The 23,355-nt window shown below is 41.2% G+C and overlaps 1 protein-coding gene across 1 annotated transcript in view; it reads right to left on the bottom strand.

The window, feature by feature from the left end:
* Positions 1–12,634: 12,634 nt before the first annotated feature.
* Positions 12,635–23,355, bottom strand: part of GUCA1C (guanylate cyclase activator 1C) — a 39,362-nt gene continuing 28,641 nt past the window's right edge. The window contains exons 2-4 of the mRNA XM_009941228.2: positions 23,091–23,240; positions 18,488–18,575; positions 12,635–15,442 (exon numbers count right to left, since the gene is read on the bottom strand). Of these exons, the coding sequence (XP_009939530.1) occupies positions 15,312–15,442; positions 18,488–18,575; positions 23,091–23,240 (369 nt within the window). The 3' untranslated portion in view covers positions 12,635–15,311. The remainder of the gene's footprint in view (positions 15,443–18,487; positions 18,576–23,090; positions 23,241–23,355) is intronic.

Below are 23,355 nucleotides of genomic sequence, written 5' to 3'. Positions count from 1 at the left end.
GGAATTGCAAAGGCAACAATGTTAGCTATTGCTGTTGCCCAGAGGATCCATTTACGCAGACTGCAAAGCCAGGTAGTGCATCAAACTGCAAGCAAGCAAAAGAAAGGAAACAAGGAAAAACCGTAACGTTAAACCCTTGATGTTAAGGTCACTAGAGGAAACAGCACCTGTCATTTGTCTTGTGTAACCAGAGAATGGCCTGTCTTTTCCTAGTGCTCCTCTGTACTTCTTTTTGTGTTTGCTGCTTGCTGTCCCTTGCTTAATTATTGAGATTGTAAATTAACAGGGACTACCTATTTGTCTTGTGTTTATGCAGCACCTAGTGCAACAAAGTCCTTTCTTAGGTTCTACTCCAATAAAGATGGTTAATAAATCATTAAAGCTATTTCTGAAGTCACGAATAAGCTGAGTACCGGGAGGGGCGGTTTGCAGTCCTCATTTGAGTGGAGGTTGCTGGGTTACTAAGGCGTAGTTGTGCTATGTTCCGTGAGGAAGAATGGGTCTTGGACAGTACCAGTGGAGAGATGAAAATGCCTGGGTGTCCGCAGTCAGTACACAGCCAGACTTCTGAGTCTTTGCTCTTAGGTTCTCACTCTTGCTCTGCCACTGGGAAAGGGCCTAATGATGTCAGCAGGAAATTTCCTGTGGTGTGAAGACAGCCAGCATATTTTTAATCTTACGATTAAGTAAACAACAAACATTATGCCAATTTTTTTCTATAAAATACAATATTGTTAATTAATATGATGCAGAAACACAGACATTGCAAGAAGAAAACTTCTTTGTTGCCTGTGTAGTGCTTGAAGCTTGTCCTCTGTTCTGTCCAAACTTCACATCTTCTGCAATTCTATTGAGTAGGTCTACTCAGAAATGTTTGACAGAAGAATGAACTTCAACTTCTTTTTGATTAGTTTGGCTTATAGAAGAATAATTTGTGGGACTGAGTTTGTGTGCCATTGCTTACCCAGTGGTACACTGCCATATGTGATTGATTGTTTTATTCATGGGGTTTATTCGTATTTGCAGAGGGCTGTATCCTCTCTAGCTCATCAGTCAGCCCAGCCTCAAGCTGTATTTTATCCCTTTAATCTTTTTATCACTTTTTTGTAAATCAAAACATCTGCACTAAATGATCATTTTTACTCTTCTGCTCTGAACTCTCTCCATTCAGTCAATATTTTTGAGTATGTAGGCATCTGGAATAGTAAATCATTTTCTGAAAGCAACCTCTGAAGAACCACATAAAAAGCGATGTACACATCTATTCTCTGTAAACGCTGATCTTCAGAAACAGCCAAAACATCACATTGACTATTGAAATGACAAACTCAACTCTTTTCAGTATATTTCTTCCGGATGGCATGCTGCTCTCACTCTTTGTACAAGGGAGTATGCAAGCATAAAATAACTGCTCTTTTCCAGAAACCCTTGCACAGCTCAGCTTGTGTCAACTCAGTGAATATAATTAGAGATTCAGAGGCTGTGAAAAACCACTGAGAAGCGTGGAGGAGAGAGTAGCTGTAGGCACACAGAAGAGCTGGCTGCCTGTGGAAAAGGGAGCGTGAACATCCTGGGAAGACACCACAGTAAATGAATCAGCACAGGCCAGGTGCTGCAGCAGGTGCTGTGTACCATCGCCTCTGTGAGGAGCTCTGCCTTCCCGGCTTTCCTAGATGTAGGACAGAAAATGGTATTTTACTCCTCCTTACTCACAACTCTATCCAAAGTCACAAATTAGTTCCTTCACATAAGGCAGTCCCTGCATGAGTGTCTATTAAACAGACAACAGTTTCCAAACCTTATCATAATTAAACACACCCAACCACTCCATAACTCTGCTTGTATAAAATATAAAGGAAAACAAAACAAAAAACCAACCACAGTTGGCCATCAGGAAGCCATCAAAAATCTTCCCTGTCAAGCCAAATACTTTGCTGAGCTCCAGAACAGTACTGGGCTGAGTAACTTTATTTAGCTCCCTACTTCTGAATGTTGTGTGCAGACCTGCTGGAAGGGAACTGGAGCAGGTGCTGAGGCTGCCCTTGCTGGGTTGCTTGTTCTCTGAAGGTTGTTTACTGCCCTCAGTTGTTCAAGAGCATATTTAATTTTGTGGGGGAGTAATTTAATCGGTTGCAGTCTAACCAGTCCTCTGCCGGAGTGGGACTTTGCTGTTTTCATTTCTTTCCTGGTATACTGGGTCTGGCTGGGATGGAGCTAACTGTCTTCATAGCAGCCCTGCGGTACTGTGTTTTGTGTTTGTGGCTAAAACAGTGCTGGTAAGACATTCATTATGTGGCTGTTGCTGAACACTTCTTGCAAGCACAAGGCTTTATCTTTTTTTTCTCACTCTGCTGCTTCCCCTCCACCAGTGAGAAAGAGTAGGCCTGGGCTGTGCAAGAAGCTGGGAGGGGACACAGCAGGGCAGCTGACCCGAACTGACCAAATGGATCTTCCATACCATATGACATCATGCTCAGCAATAAAAACTGGGTTAGAGGAAGAAGAAGGTGAGGGTTTTTTTTGTTCCATGTTGGCCATTGCTTGGAGAGCTTTTCTCATGGGACATAGTGAGTCATCGCCTTTGCATCACTTGGTTTTTGTAGGGGGGGTGTTTTCCCCCTCTATCCTTCACCTGCTTGACTGTCTTTATCTTGGCTCATGGGTTTTCTTGCATTGCTCTTCCTGTTCTCACTGCTGTTCCACTGGGGTGTGTGAGGGTGCTTGGCTGTTGTCTGGCTCAACTCACAGCACCTGGTTACTTCTGAAGCCACCTGATCACTGAAATATGTCCTTTGAGCTCTTCTGGTCTGCAGCGGGCTGTGCCCAGTAACTCCCTCTGAATGGGATGCTTCTCAGAGTAACTCGCAAACCTGGGCTGATCTCTTTGAGACTCAACCTTGGCCCGTTGAGAAATGATGTGATTTGAAGTGAGTATTTCACTGAACTTGAGGGGAATTTTTATGATTGAGTGTGTGTGTGTGAATTGATTCAAAGCATAATGTCTTATTACTGTGATTGTATTAGTAAATACTTTCTGATCACTCTCTCTCTCTCTTTCTCTCTCTCTCTCTCCCTCTCAACTGTGAACACACCTTGAATTGCTGCTAAACATACTTCTTTGACATAAACCGTTGTGGTCTAAGGCCAGGTCTGGATCCAGGCACACCCAGGCTTCTCTCTGAAAAGGAGTTTAGAAATCAAGGGGGTCCAGTCTGAACCTGGTGACTAAACAGGAGGGTCTCCCTTCCCCCTTACACTTTTCTTTTACCTCTGTGTAAATCATTTTCCACTCAAAACCCCTTTTGATTTAGTATTCCATTTGTTTAATAAGTAATAGAGTGAACCTTGCCAACAAACTTTGTAAAATCACATTTTCTAAACTTTCAGTTAAATCTTTTGTTGCAAAACCTTTGAGTGATCATTTAAGCAACCTAACCACTCGTTCGCAACAGACTATAATCTCCTTTATAAAGGCAGATCCCAAGTTCAACCACCGTGTCGGTGAATAGAGGAAGAAGCGATTACTAGGACAGCCACTACCTTGGAATGGTCAATCCTCTTTTTCACCACGTGTGGAAATGGAGAAGTGAGAAGAAAAGTCACTTTTTATCATTCAGGACTCAGGGCACAAAGCTCAGATATCAGACCTAGTAGGATTGTGCTACAATATAGGCAAGGAATGAGAATTTCCTTGAAAAGGAATGAGCAATTCTTGCCCCTATTGATGACTTGCACCCTGTTGATGCCCCAGTTTCTCACCATCAGCTGAAACTGTCTGGATTGACTGTTGCTCTAAACCCTTCACTCTCTGTGGCATTTTGTAGAAATAGCTCCTGCCTGGATTGGCAAAGAACTAAGTGTCACCAATCTGCTGAACCAATGCCACAACTCAACAGTCACATCACACCTCTCTTGCGTAGATGTCGAACTGTTTCACAAAACATAGTAAAAATTATTAGATAGCAAACCCAAGGCACAGACCTGAGTGATTTGCCCACGGTTATGCACATGCCGTTAGCAGATTGGTGAATAGGCTGTAGGCACATCCTAAATTCTAGTCTAGCATCCCTCTGCTTGACAGTATTAACATCTAAATAGTCGTAGCCAATTCCCCCGAGCACTTTCACACACAGCAGGATGGAAGGCTCAGGATATATCCCAAGTATGCTATCGCTCCTGAGGAACACATGGCTACCTGTCGTGTCCCTTTAGGTCTTCCTTTGAAAGAAAGGAAGCAGCCGTTCTGTATGACCCCATCTGTTCCTGTCAGCTTGCACAAATGAATGATTGCATTTGTTGGATACATTGGAGGTGGTATCAAAGCATATTCATCTGCAACAGGCCACTAAAAGATGTGCTGCAATCAGCATGGCTACCTAACCTTTGTCCTGCATGAGCAGATTAAATTGTTTTAAAATGTTTGAACACAGTGCTCATTGTGATCAATGTCATTCTGTTGATCAGATCAGCGGGAGTGAAAAATAAAACCACATTTACTCAACAACAAATATTGGCAGTGCTTCTGAAACAGGCCAAGGGCTTATTGAAAAGAATATTGATTGAGCCAAGAAAACATCAAGCAGTTATAAAAGTTTAATCATATTCTCATTCAAATCTGCCTTCAGTGCCAGGAATTAAAATTCTCCCATCTCCTGAGGACGGAAGATATATTTCCATAATGTTCTGTAACTTCCAACACTCTGCATCTGTACCAAATGGTGGAATTATTCATTGAAAATGATTTAGCTGAGATACATAGCCCTTTCTACTGTGAACATACAAATTATGCATAAACAAGCTGTGATTTTCTGAATGTTTCTCATTTGCAATTGTTTAACAAAGAGCTAGGCAAACTGGAGTCAGCCTGCAAGGTATTTTTGAAGTGGTCAAAATAAATATTTTGTTTGCATGATTCAACAACATATGCTGGGTTTCTCGAACCAGATGAAATTATAATGGTTCCTCAGCTAGAAAAGATTAGTTTCATTAAAAGGATGTGTGTGTCTGTGTCCTTGTTCGAAAGCTGCTCATAAACATTTGCAGTTGCCTGAGAGAGCTGCTGTGTGCAGAGGGTGAAAGGCCCTTTTTAATGGCATATTTTGGCACAGGTGCTGTGGCAGTGTCTGGTTATAGAAGCTGTATGAAGTTCAAGAGCACAGAGGAAGTTGGTGCTTGCCGGGGGAAAACAGGAAATGGTTTTTCTGGGCTGCAGTTGTGAAGATTCACACCTTTCTAAGCTAGACTTGCTGCTGTGGAGGACAAAAAGAAAACAGAGCTCTGCCTGAGCTATTATTTCCTTTCCTCTTTCAGTCCTCTGCTTCTCTTACATCTGATGTATCGCTTTATGGAAGTCAAGTGTTGCTGGGTCTGCCCTGCAAGGGGAGATGTGAATGTAGCAGAGGCAGCAGTAACTCAGCTGGCTTCCAGATAGCTGGGGTTGTAGCATTAGCAAGGGTGGCAGGGTTGTGCAGGGCATGGACTCCCCTGTACACACCTGGGAGCCCTGGAACATGCTGCTGTATTCTCAAGGATTTTTGTATAGCGGGTACCTGGCTAAATCAGGGTTATGTGGCATGTACGCCTATGTGTTGTACAATTCACTTATATCCTACTCAGAATAAGGTGTGGTGGGCGTCCTTCCCCCATCACAAAGCTCATAAGAATTCATGGCTACAAATGGGGTCAGTGGGCAGCATAGCTTAAAGACGTGTCCTGCTTGTCTGAAACGTCTGACTTCTGACCATTGTGGACTGCAAAGCGAGGAGTTAAACCCATCTGGACATGTGGGGTTCCACTTTCTTTGGGTGGCTTATCGCTTCTGAGGCACAAAGGACATTTGCATTGGTGCGTGGAGTTCTTTTTCTTGCCCCCCACTCTTCTTCTTTGGGTTCTTTTCAAGGAAGTGGGAAGAAATTTTATGAGTGAAGAAGGCTTGAAAAGTAAAATGGGGTCTGTGTGAAGTTGGTTGAAGGGTTGGGTTGCAGATGAAAAACCAAAGGTTTGGATAAAGACTTGGTAGCAGAGTGCAGGGTAGAAAATAAAAAAATTGTGTTGCATTGATGGCAGTAGCTTGGTTGGAGGTGGGTACAGATAGGAGCAGGGCCAAGAGGAACAGGGAAGGCTGGAAGACTTTCTTGAACTGTCAGCAGACACACACAGTGTGGATGCTTGGTGGCCCTTTTCCCAAGACAGTGAGAAGGAACGACATCACCCCACATGAAAAACACTACAACAGGAAGATTTAGACCAATTCCTTTCCCAGTTTATCTGGGAAGGAAACAAAGTGACAAGTGCAGAGCACAGGGCTCTTCAGAGCTGTTTTGTCCTGAGGCACCTGTGGCACCTGATGCACCCCGTGTCTGGTCTGGCATCTGACACTCATGGATTTGTAGTTAGAGTACCCCTAGCTCCAGCCACGCAAGCCAGGACAGTGCTTCCTAGTGGCACCTATGCATAAGAACACCCCATTCAAAGAAATGTTCCCAGTCTACATTATTATACCCTGGTTCTTCATGCATCGTCCAGCACCCCTAGCTACATGAGCTGATTTTATGACTGAGCTATGTGTACGTTCATGAGGTTGCTTTGATAAGCTGAATGCTGTGCTCCCCATCACTTAACCTAGTATTTAGAGCATCACACGTCACCATGCTCGGTTAAACTGAAAGGTAAGGTCTGCCTTTTGGCACGACATATCCAAATAGTTTAGAAAGACAAAAGTAGTGCTTTGCATTAATTTTTGACCTTACGCTTACAATGCATGAGGTTAACATTTATTTGCATAGACATTTCTCTGCATTTAGAGAAGATTGGTAAGGCGGACACAAATCCAGACTGTGAGGTGGTGTAAGATCACCCCAACAAAGAGATGGGTGCTGGGAAAGAGCAAAGGAGCTGCTAGTCCAGGCGTTGTATCTCCTATGCTTTAAAAGCTATACCATACATAGACTAGCAGCATGTGGGAGAACAAAAGCTGATCAGGAATCATTTACAGCTATAGATTAGGATTACTTTTAGACTGGAAATTAGAGCTGGGTTTATATAGCTCACTGTATCTTGTCACCACACTACTACAGAGGTTATAGTGAATTTGATTCTCAACAAAACCTCCTTTAAGACAAATTTATGTTTATTTGGGCTTCTCTATCTCTGCACTCTTTTTGGTATCACAGAAACGTGGAGATAGATCTGTAGCCAAATACTAATCTCATAAACTCCACAAACATTAACTAACACCATCTGTGGCAATTTTTACCGCAAATTACCACAACATGTGAAATGCTTCTCTCAGTCTGATAAGCAGAGCCTTGTCATGGGAATAGTGTCACAAGGCCTCCTTGCACCATGGCTCTCATGTCCAGATGTCTTTGATTGAGACATGTAGGAAAAGATATTTTATCATATCTTTCCAGTAAACAAGAAAGTTCCTCTTCTCAATGTGCCTGGAATGTCAATGCAAAGCAGAAATGAGAGAAATCAAAATAAGCAGCAGAAGCAGCACATCTGTGAGTAAATGGTTTTCTCCAGCACAAAGCTACTCCCCAGATGCCGGAAAGCCATTTTTATCTGTCCTCTCCTGCTTGATCGCAGGGTCTGACTCCCTCTCCCTCGAGCTTCCAGTAGCACTTTGGGCAAGTAGTAAAAAAGCACAAAGAGTTTGGAGGGGAAAAAAGCATTGTTCAGCCACCAGCAGACCAAAACAGTGGGAACAGGAAAACAGACATGGAGAAACAACCCGTCATACTCTGTTCATATCCAATTTGCTTGCTCTTCACATAAAATATTCCTTCCTGCCAGCGGTGGACTGTCTTGCATCAAACATAATTTGCCATCGCCACTTTCAGGAAAAACTCTTGGGGCCAGGAGGATTTTGCTTTCAGGATTTCTCTTCACTCTGAAACAATGATATAGTTTAGTTGTTGGAACATTTCCTCCTGACTTTTTTACCTGCCAGACAGCAGTTTCTTACATGTCCACCCTCACTTTGGGCTGTCTTAAGGTCCTTGGTCGGCACTTCGCTTTAGTCCTGGGAATAGCTGCTTGCCTGTTGTGCACATCTGGCTTCTATTCAGAGGCCTGGCAGCATTTGTCACTTTTTGGGGTAGGAGGCAGAGAAGGTGACAGCAGAACACATCCTGTATCTGGGTGGGCACAAATGTGCTCTCTGCAACAATCAAAACCACCAGGAAATACTGAGTTAAGATTTGTTATTGTATTCTCCAGAGGCATTTACTAACCCTGGCAGGCACAAAACATCATTTTTGGAACTTCCCTTTTTGGGGAGCAGCACTGTGCCTTTAATTTGCTTGATTGTTCGTATTGGCTTCTTTAGATAGTAGTTCTGATGTGCTGATCTACCACTGCAAGAGCTTCCTCTTTCCACTGACTATCCAAGGAAAGCCAGCTCCAGACTTCGGTGCCTGGAAATCTCACTAGCTTAGATACTTAGAAAAAAATTGACTGATAAATAAAAAACTTGGACTTTTTGTGTATCTGTTTTCCCTGTGCACTGTAAAGTTCTAGGGAAGAGCCCAAACTTTCTTGGAAAACTGAAAAAGTATTCTGCTTGGAGGTAACTCTGGTTGTAAGTTATAGTTTGTGTTTTATGAGCTGTTCGATGTTCTTGATTTATGGAATGTTATTGGAAGTCATTGCATTACTTAGAAGATGACTAAATTACTGTGATCTTCACCAGAAATTGATTGCTAGCTGACACTGCCATTAGAGGCTGAGCTGGTGAACAGGATTATCAAAGGGAAGACTGACATAATTAAGAAATAAATGAGGCCAAGGGAATAAAGATCCTCTTTTGATATAAACACCTTTAGTATGACAAAGGAACAATGAAAGAACAATAAAAACCTGTTTAATTTCAAATGTTCAACTTTTTCCTCTAAGTATTAGCAGCTCCTTAAAAGTAAGCTGTGTTTTATATCTGAGGGGATTTGAAATCCTGCAGAACAGAAGCAGTTTGTCAAATATTTGCAATTTAAATAAAAAAAGAAGGAAAAGTGCAAACTCTTGCCATATTGTCCAGAAGCATGAAAGTTATATGCCAGAGGTATGCCGCCAGTATAAAAAAAATACTTCATTTTCATTGCTTTGGGGACAAGGAATATGTGAACGGATGCTAAGAATGAAAAGCTGTGCCTGAATCCTGATGGGAATTTAGTTTCTTTTGATACTCTCAAAACTGTGTCAGCTCTTTCCATGAATATTTCATTTGTTTTTAAAAGGAAAATGATCATGGCGCTAATGCATTACTCTTTTTTTTTTTTAAGTATTTTCAAAATACTTATTTCATTCCTTCCCTGCACCCTTCTGCAGCAGCCCACAGAAAGACTGTGCTGTGTAAAAAGTTAATAAGATTCTGAATAAATCAAGAATTTTATATATTCTTTACATGTTAGCATGAAGAAATTCTGTTTCAGTTTGCAGTCAGTAGGATCATTGACCTATATGGGACCACAAACGGTCCAGAAGTCCACATTCATTTATCAGAGTGTGCTTTGAGTTTTCCAAGAAAGGTGGGGTTTAAAAGATCTGTAATTGCTATGTGTATTCAAAAAGCGCAAAGACTAGATGGCTCGTGAGATAGGAGAATGGAATACCAATCATTTTCTCTTTAGATCAGTTTCTCAGACTTAGTTGTGAAAAACAATCTTTGAGTATCATTGCCATTCAGAGGGTGTTTAGTGACCTGTAAGGGAAGAAATAACTATGTTTCCTAAATAAACTGTTTTCCACAGCATGCAAAATTCTGCATGCCAGCACACCTGTTGGTACCTTACTGACTTGGACAACTAATGAAAATAATACAGAGAGGAACAACAAAAGGTACATTTGCTTTGCTGAGCTGTTGAACATCCTCTGTGAAGAAACAGAAGACATCTTGAGTGGTTAATTCCCTTGGTATCTGAGAAATAAAGTGCAACAGCAGTAGTGCCCCAGCACTATCCTCAGGTAGAAAAACCTGCTGGTGCGAATTATCACTATTTCAAATTCCGTGTTTGTAACATTACTAATCCAGTTCTTTCTGAACGCTAGACAATCTCAAGGCAATTTTAGTTTGTACATTTGTGCAGGAGATAGGCATGTACAGGATAGTGTGTATGACCTCTTTTGGGCTCCTGCTTCAACAGTGCATTGCTGGAAAAGTTTTCTAATTCCATTAGGGCAGCAAGGAGGGCCAAATCTCAGACAGAGTCTCAGATGTAATACTACATGCTTTCTGTTTAAGGTTTTGGTGAGCACTTGTAGTAACAGTTGAGTTGTCAAGTATCTGAGGCACAGGACAGTCACAACATGAAAACGCCTCTTCATAGCCTTAGTCTCCTCTTTCCTCTTTCCATACTTTGACATTTGAACTTTCCTCTAGAGCATGTTGCTTAGGGCCAGAGGTTGTCACACCATGATGTCCGTTCCACGGAGTTTGATCTCATCTACCTCCTCTCCCTCTTCAGGTTTCTTCTCCTGCTCCTTTTTCCCCATGGTCTTTTTGGGTGTTCTGTGACTCACTCCTGTCCACCTTCCCAGTCTATCCAGTATTCTACATGAGACATAGGGCAGTCTATGGTTTTTGTAAGCAGTGCAGCTTTAAATGAAATGAGAAGTTCAGGCCTTGCTAAAAGCAAGTAGACATTCAAACTGGAGCCAGTAGTATTTGATGGCTTAGCAACTCATAAGCTAGTATTTTATTACAGTGCTTTTTGTAAGCACAGTAACAGCTGTGTACTGAGCGGTCTTAAATTCTCTTACAGTTCTGCTGCAGAGGAGGTGGAAATAAAAATTAAGCAATGATACACAAAAACTTTCAGAACAACTTTCTTTAGCACTTAAGTTACCTTTCATGGCTGAACCTTCTCTCACAGGGCTGCTGTAAAGCAAAAATCAGTGCAGGCCTAAGCATAAGGCATCACTTTTTAAGGTGATCCATATACCTTCATTCAAAGCTGGAGCTTTGCCTTCTGCTCTGTGTCCCAGCTGGGCTGTAGAAGTAAAAAGTTCCCTGACTGCTACATGTACCACCTGAGAAGTGGCTCCTTTCCTCATCTTTAGGTCGGAAGGAGTTGTCAGATTACTGGAGAATAAAGCAAGAGTTCACCAAAGCCTAGTTATTAATGTAGAAACACCCATGATGCACACAGGTTGGGCAGGGACCGGAGAAAAGAGCTTGTTCCAGCCAGAGATGGGTCACTACGCTTGTTATTTCGGACAGAGCTCTTACAACGTCAAGTCAGCCAGATTTTGCCATGTTAAAATCACATACTTGAGCTGTTTTCTCCCTCAGCTTTCTGATAAGGGCAGGTCAAAATGTACAGTATAAAGCTACATGCATTTCCTTTGGAATATTGTACTGCATTGAGCAGAAGTTATTAAAAGGGTGTTTAAATATCCCTCCTTGATATCTTCAGCAATTTCTGTAATCATGACAGGCTGCTAGAAATCTTTCCATGTGGAAAATCTTGAGCCAGTATCAAGTAAATGGGCATATGCCCTTGCACACAGGGACTCCAAGCTTTGAATATTTAGTTGAATATTTAGTTGAATATTTAGTTGTTATGGTCTGTACGGCACAACTAATCTTACATAAGGTCAAAAACTGAATGCAGCTATGAGATCTTTTCCACACCACAGCAAGCTATCCTCCCACTTTGTCAGGGGTGCATAACTGTGGCATAAGGTTTAATCATGCCTGTTAATGCGATAAGCAATTTTGTATCTACGAGAAAAGGCAATTTGCTTGTGGCTTTGAATTCCCAGATTCTCAAAAGAAAAAGTACCTATTTATTTTCCTAGCATATTGAGCTTCCAGAAAAGAAAAGGAGATAATTTTAGGACAATTAAGAATTGTTTGAAAAAGGGGACTGTCACACTAATTACCTTTAGCTGTTTGGATGCAACAAAAAGAGCATACAGTCATTAGGATTGCTTAAAGGTAAAAGTTCCTATATTAGAAGAGAAGCTACCAATTACCCCGTTGACTGGCAAAGCTCACCCAGCTGCGTAGAGTGAATTTGAAACCTGTGATTCTTTCCAAGGTGAACGTGGTGACATAAGCATTACCTATTCTCAGTACACATCTACCTTAGTTAAAACCTACCCCCCTGTGATGATGACACAGGCCGTCCAGCTTCTCCAGATGCTCACAGCTGGCATTTGCATCAATCTTGTTGACAAAGACAGTTCTTGAGATCATGTGCTGTAATGTTTTTTCTCTCCCATGCAAGGCTTTGAAGCCAAAGCATTGCTATGGCCTCTGGCAGCCTTCAGGATGAGTAGCTCAGCACTGCCCCTTAACCATTCATGTATTTGCTGAGGGTTATAACATAACATGAGCTAACACTAGGCTTTCTTCTTCCTTTTCTGCTGTTTGTTAAACTAGCAATAAGCATCCGATAGTCAGGACGACTTACTATGTACCTTCATGATACCTTATACTTACAAATATCTGAAGGGTGGGTGTCAGGAGGATAGGGCCAAACTCTTTTCAGTAGTGCCCAGCGACAGGACAAGGGGCAATGGGCACAAACTGAAGCACAGGAAGTTCTGTCTGAACATGAGGAAGAAGTTCTTCCCTCTGAGGGTGACGGAGCACTGGAACAGGCTGCCCAGGGAGGTTGTGGAGTCTCCTTTTCTGGAGATATTCAAGACCCGCCTGGACAAGGTCCTCTACAGCCTACTGTAGGTGACCCTGCAGAGGTCCCTTCCAACCCCTACCATTGTGTGATTCTGTGATTCTATGACTACAAGGCACATCCACCACAACAAGTTGCAGCTTCACGTTGATTTAAAACAAGACTTTTGGGAGTCACACTTGAGAGTTTTTCCACGTGCCACCTGATTTCACTGATACATTTAATAAGCAGCTGACAAATTTAGAAGAATGAGACCAATAGTAAACTGAGCCCATAACACATTTCTCTTGAGCAGCTGTGTATCAAATGGTGTTTAGGTAGTTAAAGGAAATTTATGTTAACATAAAAAAATAGAATCTTATGACTAGTCCCAAACACATGTGGAGTTACTGTAGGTAATTATTTTTGGAAATTATATGCCAGAGTGTTTACATTAAACAGCAAAGATACTTCTTTCTTAATTACACAGGTTTCTACTAAATGATTTTAGATTAAAGTGTGGAAAATGGTCATGTCAAATACTCCTTTAAAATTCAGTTTAACAAAAAAATGGCAAACAATTTCCTTAGATACATTTTTTTTAAATACAACAAAATACTCCTCCTGAATTGGTAATTCACTTCATATAATAATGGTTAGACATAAAAATTAGACAAGTTTAAATGGAGATACTCTCTTTAAAAACCCTTTATAAAAAAAAAGAGTCTGTCTACACGGAGAGTAGTAATTTTTCAAAGTCTGTAACTTCGTTAGTTTAAAAGTAAAAATCTGAAATACAAATGTTCCCATACATCCAAATTGCATAGATTGGATCCTTTTATTTTAAATATTTTAAAGCCAGTTCTGAAGGACACCACCCTCATAGGATCTAAAAGCATTGGATTACGAAAAGGGATTTTTTGAAGTCTGGGTGTGAGAAAACTGATACTGACAATGACATATTAATGTGTCCATGATGAATAAATACAAGAATTTAAAAATTGAACCACCAGCAATCTCATACATCATTCTCTTTTTTTTTTTTGTTGGGGGAGGGAATGTATATAAAAGATTCAAATGTCAGAAGTATAATGTCAGACTGTTTATAATGTCAAGTGATGCATGTTGCATGCTCTTAGTATATTCCATTGATCAACCCAGAATCTGGGATAATAGTTGCAGATGATGGAGCACATTTCTTGTGCAAATGGACATGGATTTGAAGTGAATTTGGAAGAAAAACATTTTCATATTGAAGTCTTAATAATTGTTTCATTCAACCTGCATCGATCTGTGCACAAATTATTTTGCATAAAACTTACACTTCTAACAACAACTAGTATTAGTGTGATGCCTGCAGGTCACTGTCAGCCAAGGAGAACTTATGATATAATGTAGTAATTTGATAAAACTTGTTGCAGACTTGAGAGACAATCAGTCCCAGCAGAACCAGAGGGAACCATAATTTTTCCTTTGCAGACAGTTCATGCAGTTCCGTTTCAGCTCAGAGAATTAATCTTGTTATTTATAAAGGAAGGTTCAGTTGTTTTTAGCCTAGTTTCCTGAGAAAATGGGGCATACGTGATCATGCCATCTGTGAATGCCTTCCCTGCACTCCTAGCAGCTGCCATGTTCAAAGACAATTGCAACACAGTTTGAAAGAAGGTAGAATTCTCAAAGAGACTAAATTGCTAAAAGCTTTCACCCAGGTATCTAGGCAGGGCAAAGATACTTAAATTAGTTCTCCCTGTCAGGGAAAGGCAGGAAGAATTCAGCTGTTAAACAGTCTGTTTGGCAGAAGCCAGCCGTCCCATCAGCAGGAACTAGTCATGATACCTCTTACCTTTTGTCTCATGCAGCCATGGCAAAGAGCCCAGTGAAAATTAATTGTTTGGAAAAGGAGGACGTACCGGTCAAAGGACACAAATCTTTGGGAAAACAGAGTGCTTACAAAATGATTTTGTTTTAGCTGTTCTTTGAAATCTAATTTTACGCTACAAAGATAACAAAATTTCATTCCAGCGCTTCAGTAAAAGGTTAATTTGGAAGAACAGTACCTGAACCTTGCCAAAACCATCAAAACATCACATTATTTTAATTTATGGATGTAATAAAATCATGACGGTAGACAGCTTGTTAAGGAGGATGCACATCTCAGGAATATTAACCTGACTGAGGCATTTCCCAGAGAGCTTACTCCTATTTTGAGTACCTATTAGAGCAAAGGTTAAGTTAATACAGACCAGGCTTCATTCTTAATTGATCCGGACAGAACCCAGCCCTACCTACGAGTTTATGTCCACACTTTAGACAGTAGGTTAAAGAGCCTGTACTTAAAAGAATAAATTTATTAACTCTGTGTCTTCCGGAAAGGCAGCACTTTGCAATAGTTTTAGTGTTTTGTTGGTTACTCTGAACAATGTTCATAGAGACCAAATAAGTTATTTGTACTGCATCAAATGGCTTTTCTGTTATACGTGGGCAAAGGTTTGTGTCCTGTGGCTGCCACAGTCATTAGCGAGGGAAAGAATAAAGACAAGAAAAGGAGAGATACGGAGTCAAGAGTGAAAATTGTTGCTCCTGGAACAGGCTGCTCGGTATAGCCTGGGCAGGCATTGAAGACATCAAGCTCTCTGAATGTATGAAATATTATCTTCCTTGATGACACAGATGCCACATCTGTCACTGGATCCATCAGATGCTGTGTCTTCTGCCGCTCTGTATGACTTTGAGTACGTTGGAAAGGTCAAAGCTTTTTGTAATCAGTTCCAAGAGGTCCTCATCTCTTTCCACACCATTGATAAATTCTTCTAAAGTCAGTTCCCCTAAAAGGAAATCAGATACTTCTTAGGAACCAAGGAACCCAGCAATCACTCTCAACCCCACAGAAGGCCATTCATGCCAGATTGAATCCATCAGGAAGGTTCCCCGTTCTCTACTGATAGGCAAATGCAGGCAGAATATTTTCTAATGTTCTCCCACTTTGCATCAGATCTTAAAATTTAGACTTGCTTTTTTCTGTTAAAAGAGACCAAACACATATTTCACAGAAGTCTAAAAAACTATGAGTGCTCAGTAGCTATGGTGACAGAAATGTGTGAAAAAGGGTGCTAATGAAGCCTGTATCAAGGCTGAATTTAGATGCATGGACTACCCTTCACTGAACTAACTAAAATTTATCTTAGAGTTGGTTTTAACAGAGATTAGGCATGATTTGGTGAGGATTACATGCATACTCCCTGTGTTGATTACTAGGATTATTTAGAGCCACAATAAAATGTAGTAAAAAAAAAATCTGTGAAGTGGTTTGAGTAGCTAAATTCTTCCAAGCAACTGAAATGGCCATTTAGAGCGTGATTTTCTGGGCTCATGTCATAATCAGATAATACCTTGAAAGCTGAGAGACAACCATAAAATTTCTTTTACTGAGGAGCAGGAATATCATTTAGCATTCTTCCTCTTTTCCTGCTCTCTTCTCTGTCAGCAAAGGCCAGTCCTAGGAATGTGTCTGCTCCTATGGTACACAGGAGTGTACACAATTCTCTGGTTAGAAGTTATTCCAGTGATATATTTTTTTCTCTGAAAGGGGAAACAGAGCTTGGTCTAATAGCAAGAGCTTAATTCTTTCCTCTGAGAACAGTTCAAAGTTTCTTGTTAAAATCATAACAATGAATGATTTCTCACTGAAATAAGAAACGACAAGAGGCCAGGCAAAGAGGAAAATAGCTGGATGCCTTAGGGCCCCAGGGTAAAGGGAAGCAGCAATTCAAGTTGCGTGCACTTCTGGTGAATGCTTAGCTAGATGACTTGTGGCTATTTTCAGATTTAAGTACTCCCCGGAGTTTTTTTGTGTCTTGGTTTTTGTTCATGGCAACCTTGGAAACTTCATCTAATGTGAAAAAGGAAAATGATCAGCATTTGAAAAATGTGAAAATCACTTTCTACCCTTGGGCAGCTAAGGCTGCTTCCTCTTTAGTCGTATGGGTCCTTGCTGCACTGGTGAGCAGGCTCATATACACGCTATTAAAGTGGAAAGACATCATTTGGCAGAAGTCCTGGCTGTAAGGCTTCAGTGAGAGGAGTAAGACCCTCTCCAGGAGCTGGTGTGCAGTGCCCTGAGGACGTTCGTGCCTCCTCTTTCAACCCCGGTGCCCTTATATGATCATCCCAGGAGCAGAGATGGAGCAAGCCACCTCTGTACGCTTGGCTGCATCCTCCGGCTTTGCTGCTCATCCACTCGCTTCCTCTGATCTCTCCTATCCCAGGCACTTCTCTTCCTTCCCATCTCCTTCCATTGGTATTGCCTTTGACTGAGGTCTTTGGGTGGGTGGTGTTCCTGGACTCATCTCATGGACACACTGCATCATTTTCCTGCTTATGCAGGTCAGCTGGTCTTGAATTCCCTCCTCTCAGTCTCAGGCTACATGTTTCAAAGTACCAATACCAATGTGGAAGCATACAAAAACCACTGCAGTTTAACAGTGACAGCTGATTACACTGGCATGCCCAGACTCACTGTGACCATGGGTCTCAGATGTCATTGAGGTAGAGAAAATAAATTGCAAAGCCATCAGGAGGTCTGTTTTAAAAATTGCTCCCTAAAACCATGGGATTATTTCTTGTATTTTAATGTGATGAAGAACATTGCAACTTATTTGCCTGTTTGCCCTTTTCTTTAATAAGAACTTACAAGGAGGTAGCACAGTTTAAGCTAAACTTGGTAAAATTTGTCCCATTCCTCAGGTGGAGCTGCTTTGCAGCTATTTAAAAAATAACAAACTATGGAAAGCAGTTTGTTATGGGAGTATTATGAACATAATTCTGAATATTTCATATCGTTGCTAAAATGTAAGACACAAAGTTTTTTTTTCAGCTCATGGTCTAGCTCAGATACAGTTATTGCTTTCAATAAACACATGGTCAAGTGGGGGCCAAAGTATGAATAATCATAGAATTTGGGTTAGATTCTAGAATATGACTGAGTATTATTTGGAGTCCTTTGGTAATTTGCTTTTACTGAAAGATGGGCCAAGCAGGTGGGGAAAAAATCCTCTACGAGTTATTCACATGCATCACAAGATCACTGTTTATACTCTGATTTTAAACAGCTTTTTTAAAAGTAACCTTAACACACCAAATAAGACCAGAAAAATGAATAACAAAATGCCCAAAATTCCTAGCTGGAATCTGATTGTGCTCTGCAATGCTTTCCTGATATTCTTATTTTGTCAATGATTGCAGTAATTCATGTAAAATGTAATTGCCAGTGGAATGAGGATCTTCATGATTAGAAGTATGAGGGCAGACATTCACACGTGACAGCTTTTCTTTTAGAGATAACTCTGAAGCAGTGAGTTAAATTTTTAGTTTCCAAATGCAAGTCCAATTGGCTTAATCTAGCTATCTCGAGAAAAAACAGTAGCATGTGTCTTAGCACGTGTTAACGATCAGCCTTCAAGGGACATCCAATATGCTGTCCAATCTTTAGAACATGCTAGAGCCAGTGCAACCATGTGTCTTAATTGGTTTTCTTATCCATTTTAGATAGGTTAAGCCAACACAAATATACTAAAAAAATAACCTTGATCATACTTTCATTTTGCTGTGCAACCAGAGGACTGGCATTTTGGATGAACAGTGGAAAACCTCTGTGTTTTAACCCCTACTGCATGTAATTCCTATGTCATCTTAATAGAGTCAGTTAATTTACGCCTCACTGTAAAGCTGATGCACTATGAGTAAGGAGCAGATTCAGGCCTTCAGTTCATCTACAAGTCAGTTTTTCAATTGTGTGTTCAACTCCCCTCTTGCTCCTGTACTTCCTTATGGGGGAAAATCCCTGCCAATGCGAAGAAAACCTAGATTCTTACCGTCATTGTTCACATCTATCTTCTCAAATACCATGTTTGTGAACTCTTCAGCAGACATGTTGGTGTGGCCGTTAATAGCCTGGATAGCCTGAAGGCAGAAATGCAGAAAGTTCTTTCATACATTTTCCATGAGGTTGTGAAAACAATACACTGGCAACTGCAGTAACTGCGATGCAGCTCTTTAGTTCACCATCCCTTTCAAAAATCACTAAATAAATAGCTAGTTCAAGTAAATCTTCAGTAATGAGGATTGGAAATTTAATTAACATAACACATCCTGAAGATTACAGACTAATTTGCATATCTCTGAAGGTTTTCTGAAACCATGTGGCACCTCTGCTCTGCAATACATTTTAGATTCCACACTAGCATTTTTTCTAGGCCCTAGAGAGTTCTGTGTCTTTGGAGAGTGCCCTATGGTCTGTGTCATTTAAATATAGTATTATTTTTCACAGCTGAAAGCATGTGAGTAGAAAGCCTAAGTCATTTTTCCATTAAGACACGTTTAACTTAGTAATCACAAAAAAGTCAGACCAGCAGTCCTGGAAGTTGGCAGAATTTACTTGTCCTCCAAACAAATTAAGAAAACCAGAAGTCTCCCCTCTACTTTTCCTGTGGCAAAAGGACCCAATATTTGGGGTATAAATGAATATTTTTGCAAAGTTGTACCCTATTCACTGAGACAGTAATTTTTGCATTATGGTGATCATTTGTGTTAATAAAATAGGAACCTACATGTTAATAGAATGCGTTTACAGAGTTGGATTCAAACTCAGTATCACAATTAGTAAATGACTGGGAAAATATGTGCATATATATTTATAAATACATGTGCATATGTGTTCTGTAATGGACATACTACAGAATTTGTTTTTCTAAACCTGAATTATCTTGAGAAGAACTGTGTTGTGTGAGATAATTCACTGTAAGTGCCAGCTGTTTCTTTCAGTATTCCTCACATTATATTAGAAATCATTATATTTAAATAAAACATAAGTTAAACTGATGTGGAGTTCTTGACCACTGTCTTTATCTTACTTTGCACAAACAAGTTCCATAAGGCAGCAAGAATTTTACAAAAATAGGTACATAAATCTGTTTGTATTACTAATTCATACTTCAGATACTTTTGATGTTTTGTACGTCTGACCCTGATGCAGTCTTCAGAAGAAGGTTGTACCACTGCCACAGTTAAATTTGTTGTAGTGCTATGAGTAAAGCAGTGGTTCCTGAAATACCTGAATCACGGACTACCACAGAACCACCATAAATCATAACATAAAATAACAGAATCACAGAATGGTAGGGGTTGGAAGGGACCTCTGTGGGTCATCTAGTCCAACCCCCCCTGCCGAAGCAGGGTCGCCTACAGTAGGCTGCACAGGACCTTGTCCAGGCGAGTCTTGAATATCTCCAGAGAAGGAGACTCCACAACCTCCCTGGGCAGCCTGTTCCAGTGCTCCGTCACCCTCAGAGGGAAGTTCTTCCTCATGTTCAGACAGAACTTCCTGTGCTTCAGTTTGTGCCCATTGCCCCTTGTCCTGTCACTGGGCACCACTGAAAAGAGTCTGGCTCCATCCTCTTGACATCCACCCTTGAGATATTTATAAACATTTATTAGGTCCCCTCTCAGCCTTCTCTTCTTCAGGCTGAACAAGCCCACCTCCCTCAGCCTCTCCTCATAGGAAAGATGCTCCAGTTCCCTCATCATCCTTGTAGCCCTCCGCTGGACTCTCTCCAGTAGCTCCTCATCTTTCTTGAATTGGGGAGCCCAGAACTGGACAGAGTACTCCAGACGAGACCTCACCAGGGCAGAGTAGAGGGGAAGGAGAACCTCCCTCGACCTGCTGGCCACACTCCTACTAATGCATCCTAGGATCCCATTGGCTTTCTTGGCAGCCAGGGCACACTGCTGACTCATGGTCAACCTGTCGTCCACCAGGACACCCAGGTCCCTATCCACAGAGCTGCTCTCCAGCAGGTCCACCCCAAGCCTGTACTGATGCATGGGGTTGTTCCTCCCCAGGTGCAGCACTCTGCACTTGCCCTTGTTGAACCTCATCAGGTTCCTCTCTGCTCAACTTTCCAGCCTGTCCAGGTCACGCTGAATGGCAGCACAGCCTTCTGGTGTATCTACCACACCTCCCAGTTTGGTGTCATCAGCTAACTTGCTGAGGGTACATTCTAACTCTTCATCCAGGTCATTGATGAAGAAGTTGAATAAGACTGGGCCCAGTACTGACCCCTGAGGGACACCACTTGTTACAGGCCTCCAACTAGACTCAGTGCCGCTGATGACAACCCTCTGAGTTCTGCCATTCAGCCAGTTCTCAATCCACTTCACCGACCACTCATCCAGCCCACACTTCCTGAGCTTCCCTAGGAGGATGTTATGGGAGACAGTGTCAAAAGCCTTGCTGAAGTTCAGGTAGACAACATCCACGGCTCTCCCTTCGTCTACCCAGCCAGTCATGCCATCGTAGAAAGCTATCAGATTGGTCAGGCATGATTTCCCCTTGGTGAATCCATGCTAACTACTCCTGATAACCTTCTTTTCCTTCACTTGCTTGATGATGACCTCCAGGATAAGCTGCTCCATCACCTTTCCCGGGATGGAGGTGAGGCTGACCAGCCTGTAGTTTTCTGGGTGCTCCTTCTTGCCCTTTTTGAAGATTGGAATGACATTGGCCTTTCTCCAGTCCTCGGGCACCTCTCCTGTCCTCCAGGACCTCTCAAAGATGATGGAGAGTGGCTCAGCAATGACATCCGCCAGCTCCCTCAGCACTCGTGGGTGCATTCCATCGGGGCCCATGGATTTGTGGGCATCCAGATCGCTTAAGCGATCCCTCACCCAGTCCTCCTCGACCAAGGGAAAGTCATCCTCTCTATGGGCTTCTACTCTTACCTCCGGGGCCTGGGATTCCTGAGGGCCTGCCTTGGCACTGAAGACTGAAGCAAAGAAGACATTCAGTAGCGCTGCCTTCTCTGCATCCTCCGTCACTAGGACACCCGCCTCATTCAGCAGCGGCCCCACATTGTCCCTAGCCTTCCTTTTGTTACTGAGCCTTCCTTTTGCTACTGACAGGGCTGTTAAAAGGCACTGAGAGCATGCATGGTTCTCTGGAAGGAATTTTGATGGTTGATAATGATCTGCTGGTCCAAAGTTTGCATGGCTGTGCAATGCTATGGACTTCAGTGATTTAAATTAATGTCTCGGATATTAAATAATTTTTCGGACAAGCCCTTGTTTTCTGATGCTTAGTACAAGCAGGGCCCTTAATGGCTGTGAGCCATGTGTTTTTATTTTTGTTCAGAGCCTACAGATTTTAATCTAGCCTAGGTCAAATGACTTAAACCTAGGCAGGTTTAAGTTAAAAGCTCTTGAACTCCGAAAGAGAAGAAAACACACAGAGGTTTAAACTGTTTTTAAAACCAGGTAAGTTGAAAAAGAAATCTTCTTTATATTAGAAGGATTTTAATTCTCTTTTTGGATAAAGCCCAAGACAAAACACAGTTGCCTCATTGTCTCTGGGTGAAAAATGATGGATAATATCTGCAAAAGAAAGATATCATTAGTCTCAAATGAGGAGAAATCTAGGAGATGCAGCCTCTTCTTCTACCTTTAGAAAGCTGCTCTTCAGAAGGTGGTGCATCAGTTTTATTTGTTTGACCCCATGTCTCCATCTGGCTCCAGTTCCTTTTAATTTGGGCAGTGGCTCTTGAAAGTCTCTTAGCAGTGACTAGCCAGACACCAGGAGTAATACAGAATCCAGGCAAAGTACGTTCCTTGTTTATTATGACATTAAATACCTATTTAGATTTTGTGCTCCCTGCAGCAAAACCTTGATCTGTAATGAGTCCTGTACATTTAGGGAACAGTATTAAGTCATTAATATTTGCAAGGAATCCTGTAATAACTTTTGGATGAAAGCAGCTACTGAATTGCAAAATATTATTTCAGTAGAGCAAGCTGAAAAATGCAGAAATCATTTTGAAGAATGAATTACACTGCTTTGGTTTTACGGGTTTGAAATGGACCCATTTTCTGCAAAATTTTCTACAATATTTGTATCCAAATGTCACTGCATAGTTTAATGACAAAATTAATTTTTCCCAGTTTAATTTTAAAATGGGGCTAATGGCATTTGCAGTAAAGGAATCTGAAAAACTTTTAAAAAATTAAAATATTGGAATATTTTTATGTCATCTGTATTGTTTCTTGCAGCAAGTTCAGTTTGAGGGCCAGTTTTCCACAACAGACTGGCACAAACACTTGTAACCAGCTGTTTTATTCATTATGTTGCTACTGTTCTACACTGCCTGATAGTATAGTTTATCACAGTAACGTATCTACAGTTTTTCACTTTCAGTGAAGCATTATATCTGTGGAACTATGGTTTAAAGTAAAATACTACTTATACGTGTTTACTTCAATAAGCGAGAAACTAATGTTAGAAGTGTCACTGGTGAGAACAATTCTGGTTTTACAACTGTAAAACATTAGGTAAAGTACAGGTAATCCATTTACAACATGTGATGAACCACTACTTCACGGGCAATGTGCTATGTCAAATGTCCTTGCTATTGGTCATAACTTGCTTACCGTGAATATGCTTAATAGTTCTTTTTTGTCAATACATCCATTTCCATCAGCATCGTATAGCTTAAAGTACCATTTCAATTTTTGGTCAATTTTCCCTCGTATGACCAAATTTATTGCAGCTATGAACTCCAAGAAGTCTATAAATCCATCCTGAGAGAGAGAAAGAGAGAAAAACCTATTTAACAACATTGGTTTTCTGTTCATTCTGGCAATTTCACAGAAACAGGTCATCAAATGCACTATAATACACACTGATTTATAAAGC

This window comes from Opisthocomus hoazin, chromosome 1 (genome assembly GCF_030867145.1).
Source record: "Opisthocomus hoazin isolate bOpiHoa1 chromosome 1, bOpiHoa1.hap1, whole genome shotgun sequence".
NCBI lineage: Eukaryota > Metazoa > Chordata > Aves > Opisthocomiformes > Opisthocomidae > Opisthocomus > Opisthocomus hoazin.
Note: the sequence above shows the minus strand (reverse complement) of the source record. Positions and strands in the feature narration are given on the sequence as shown.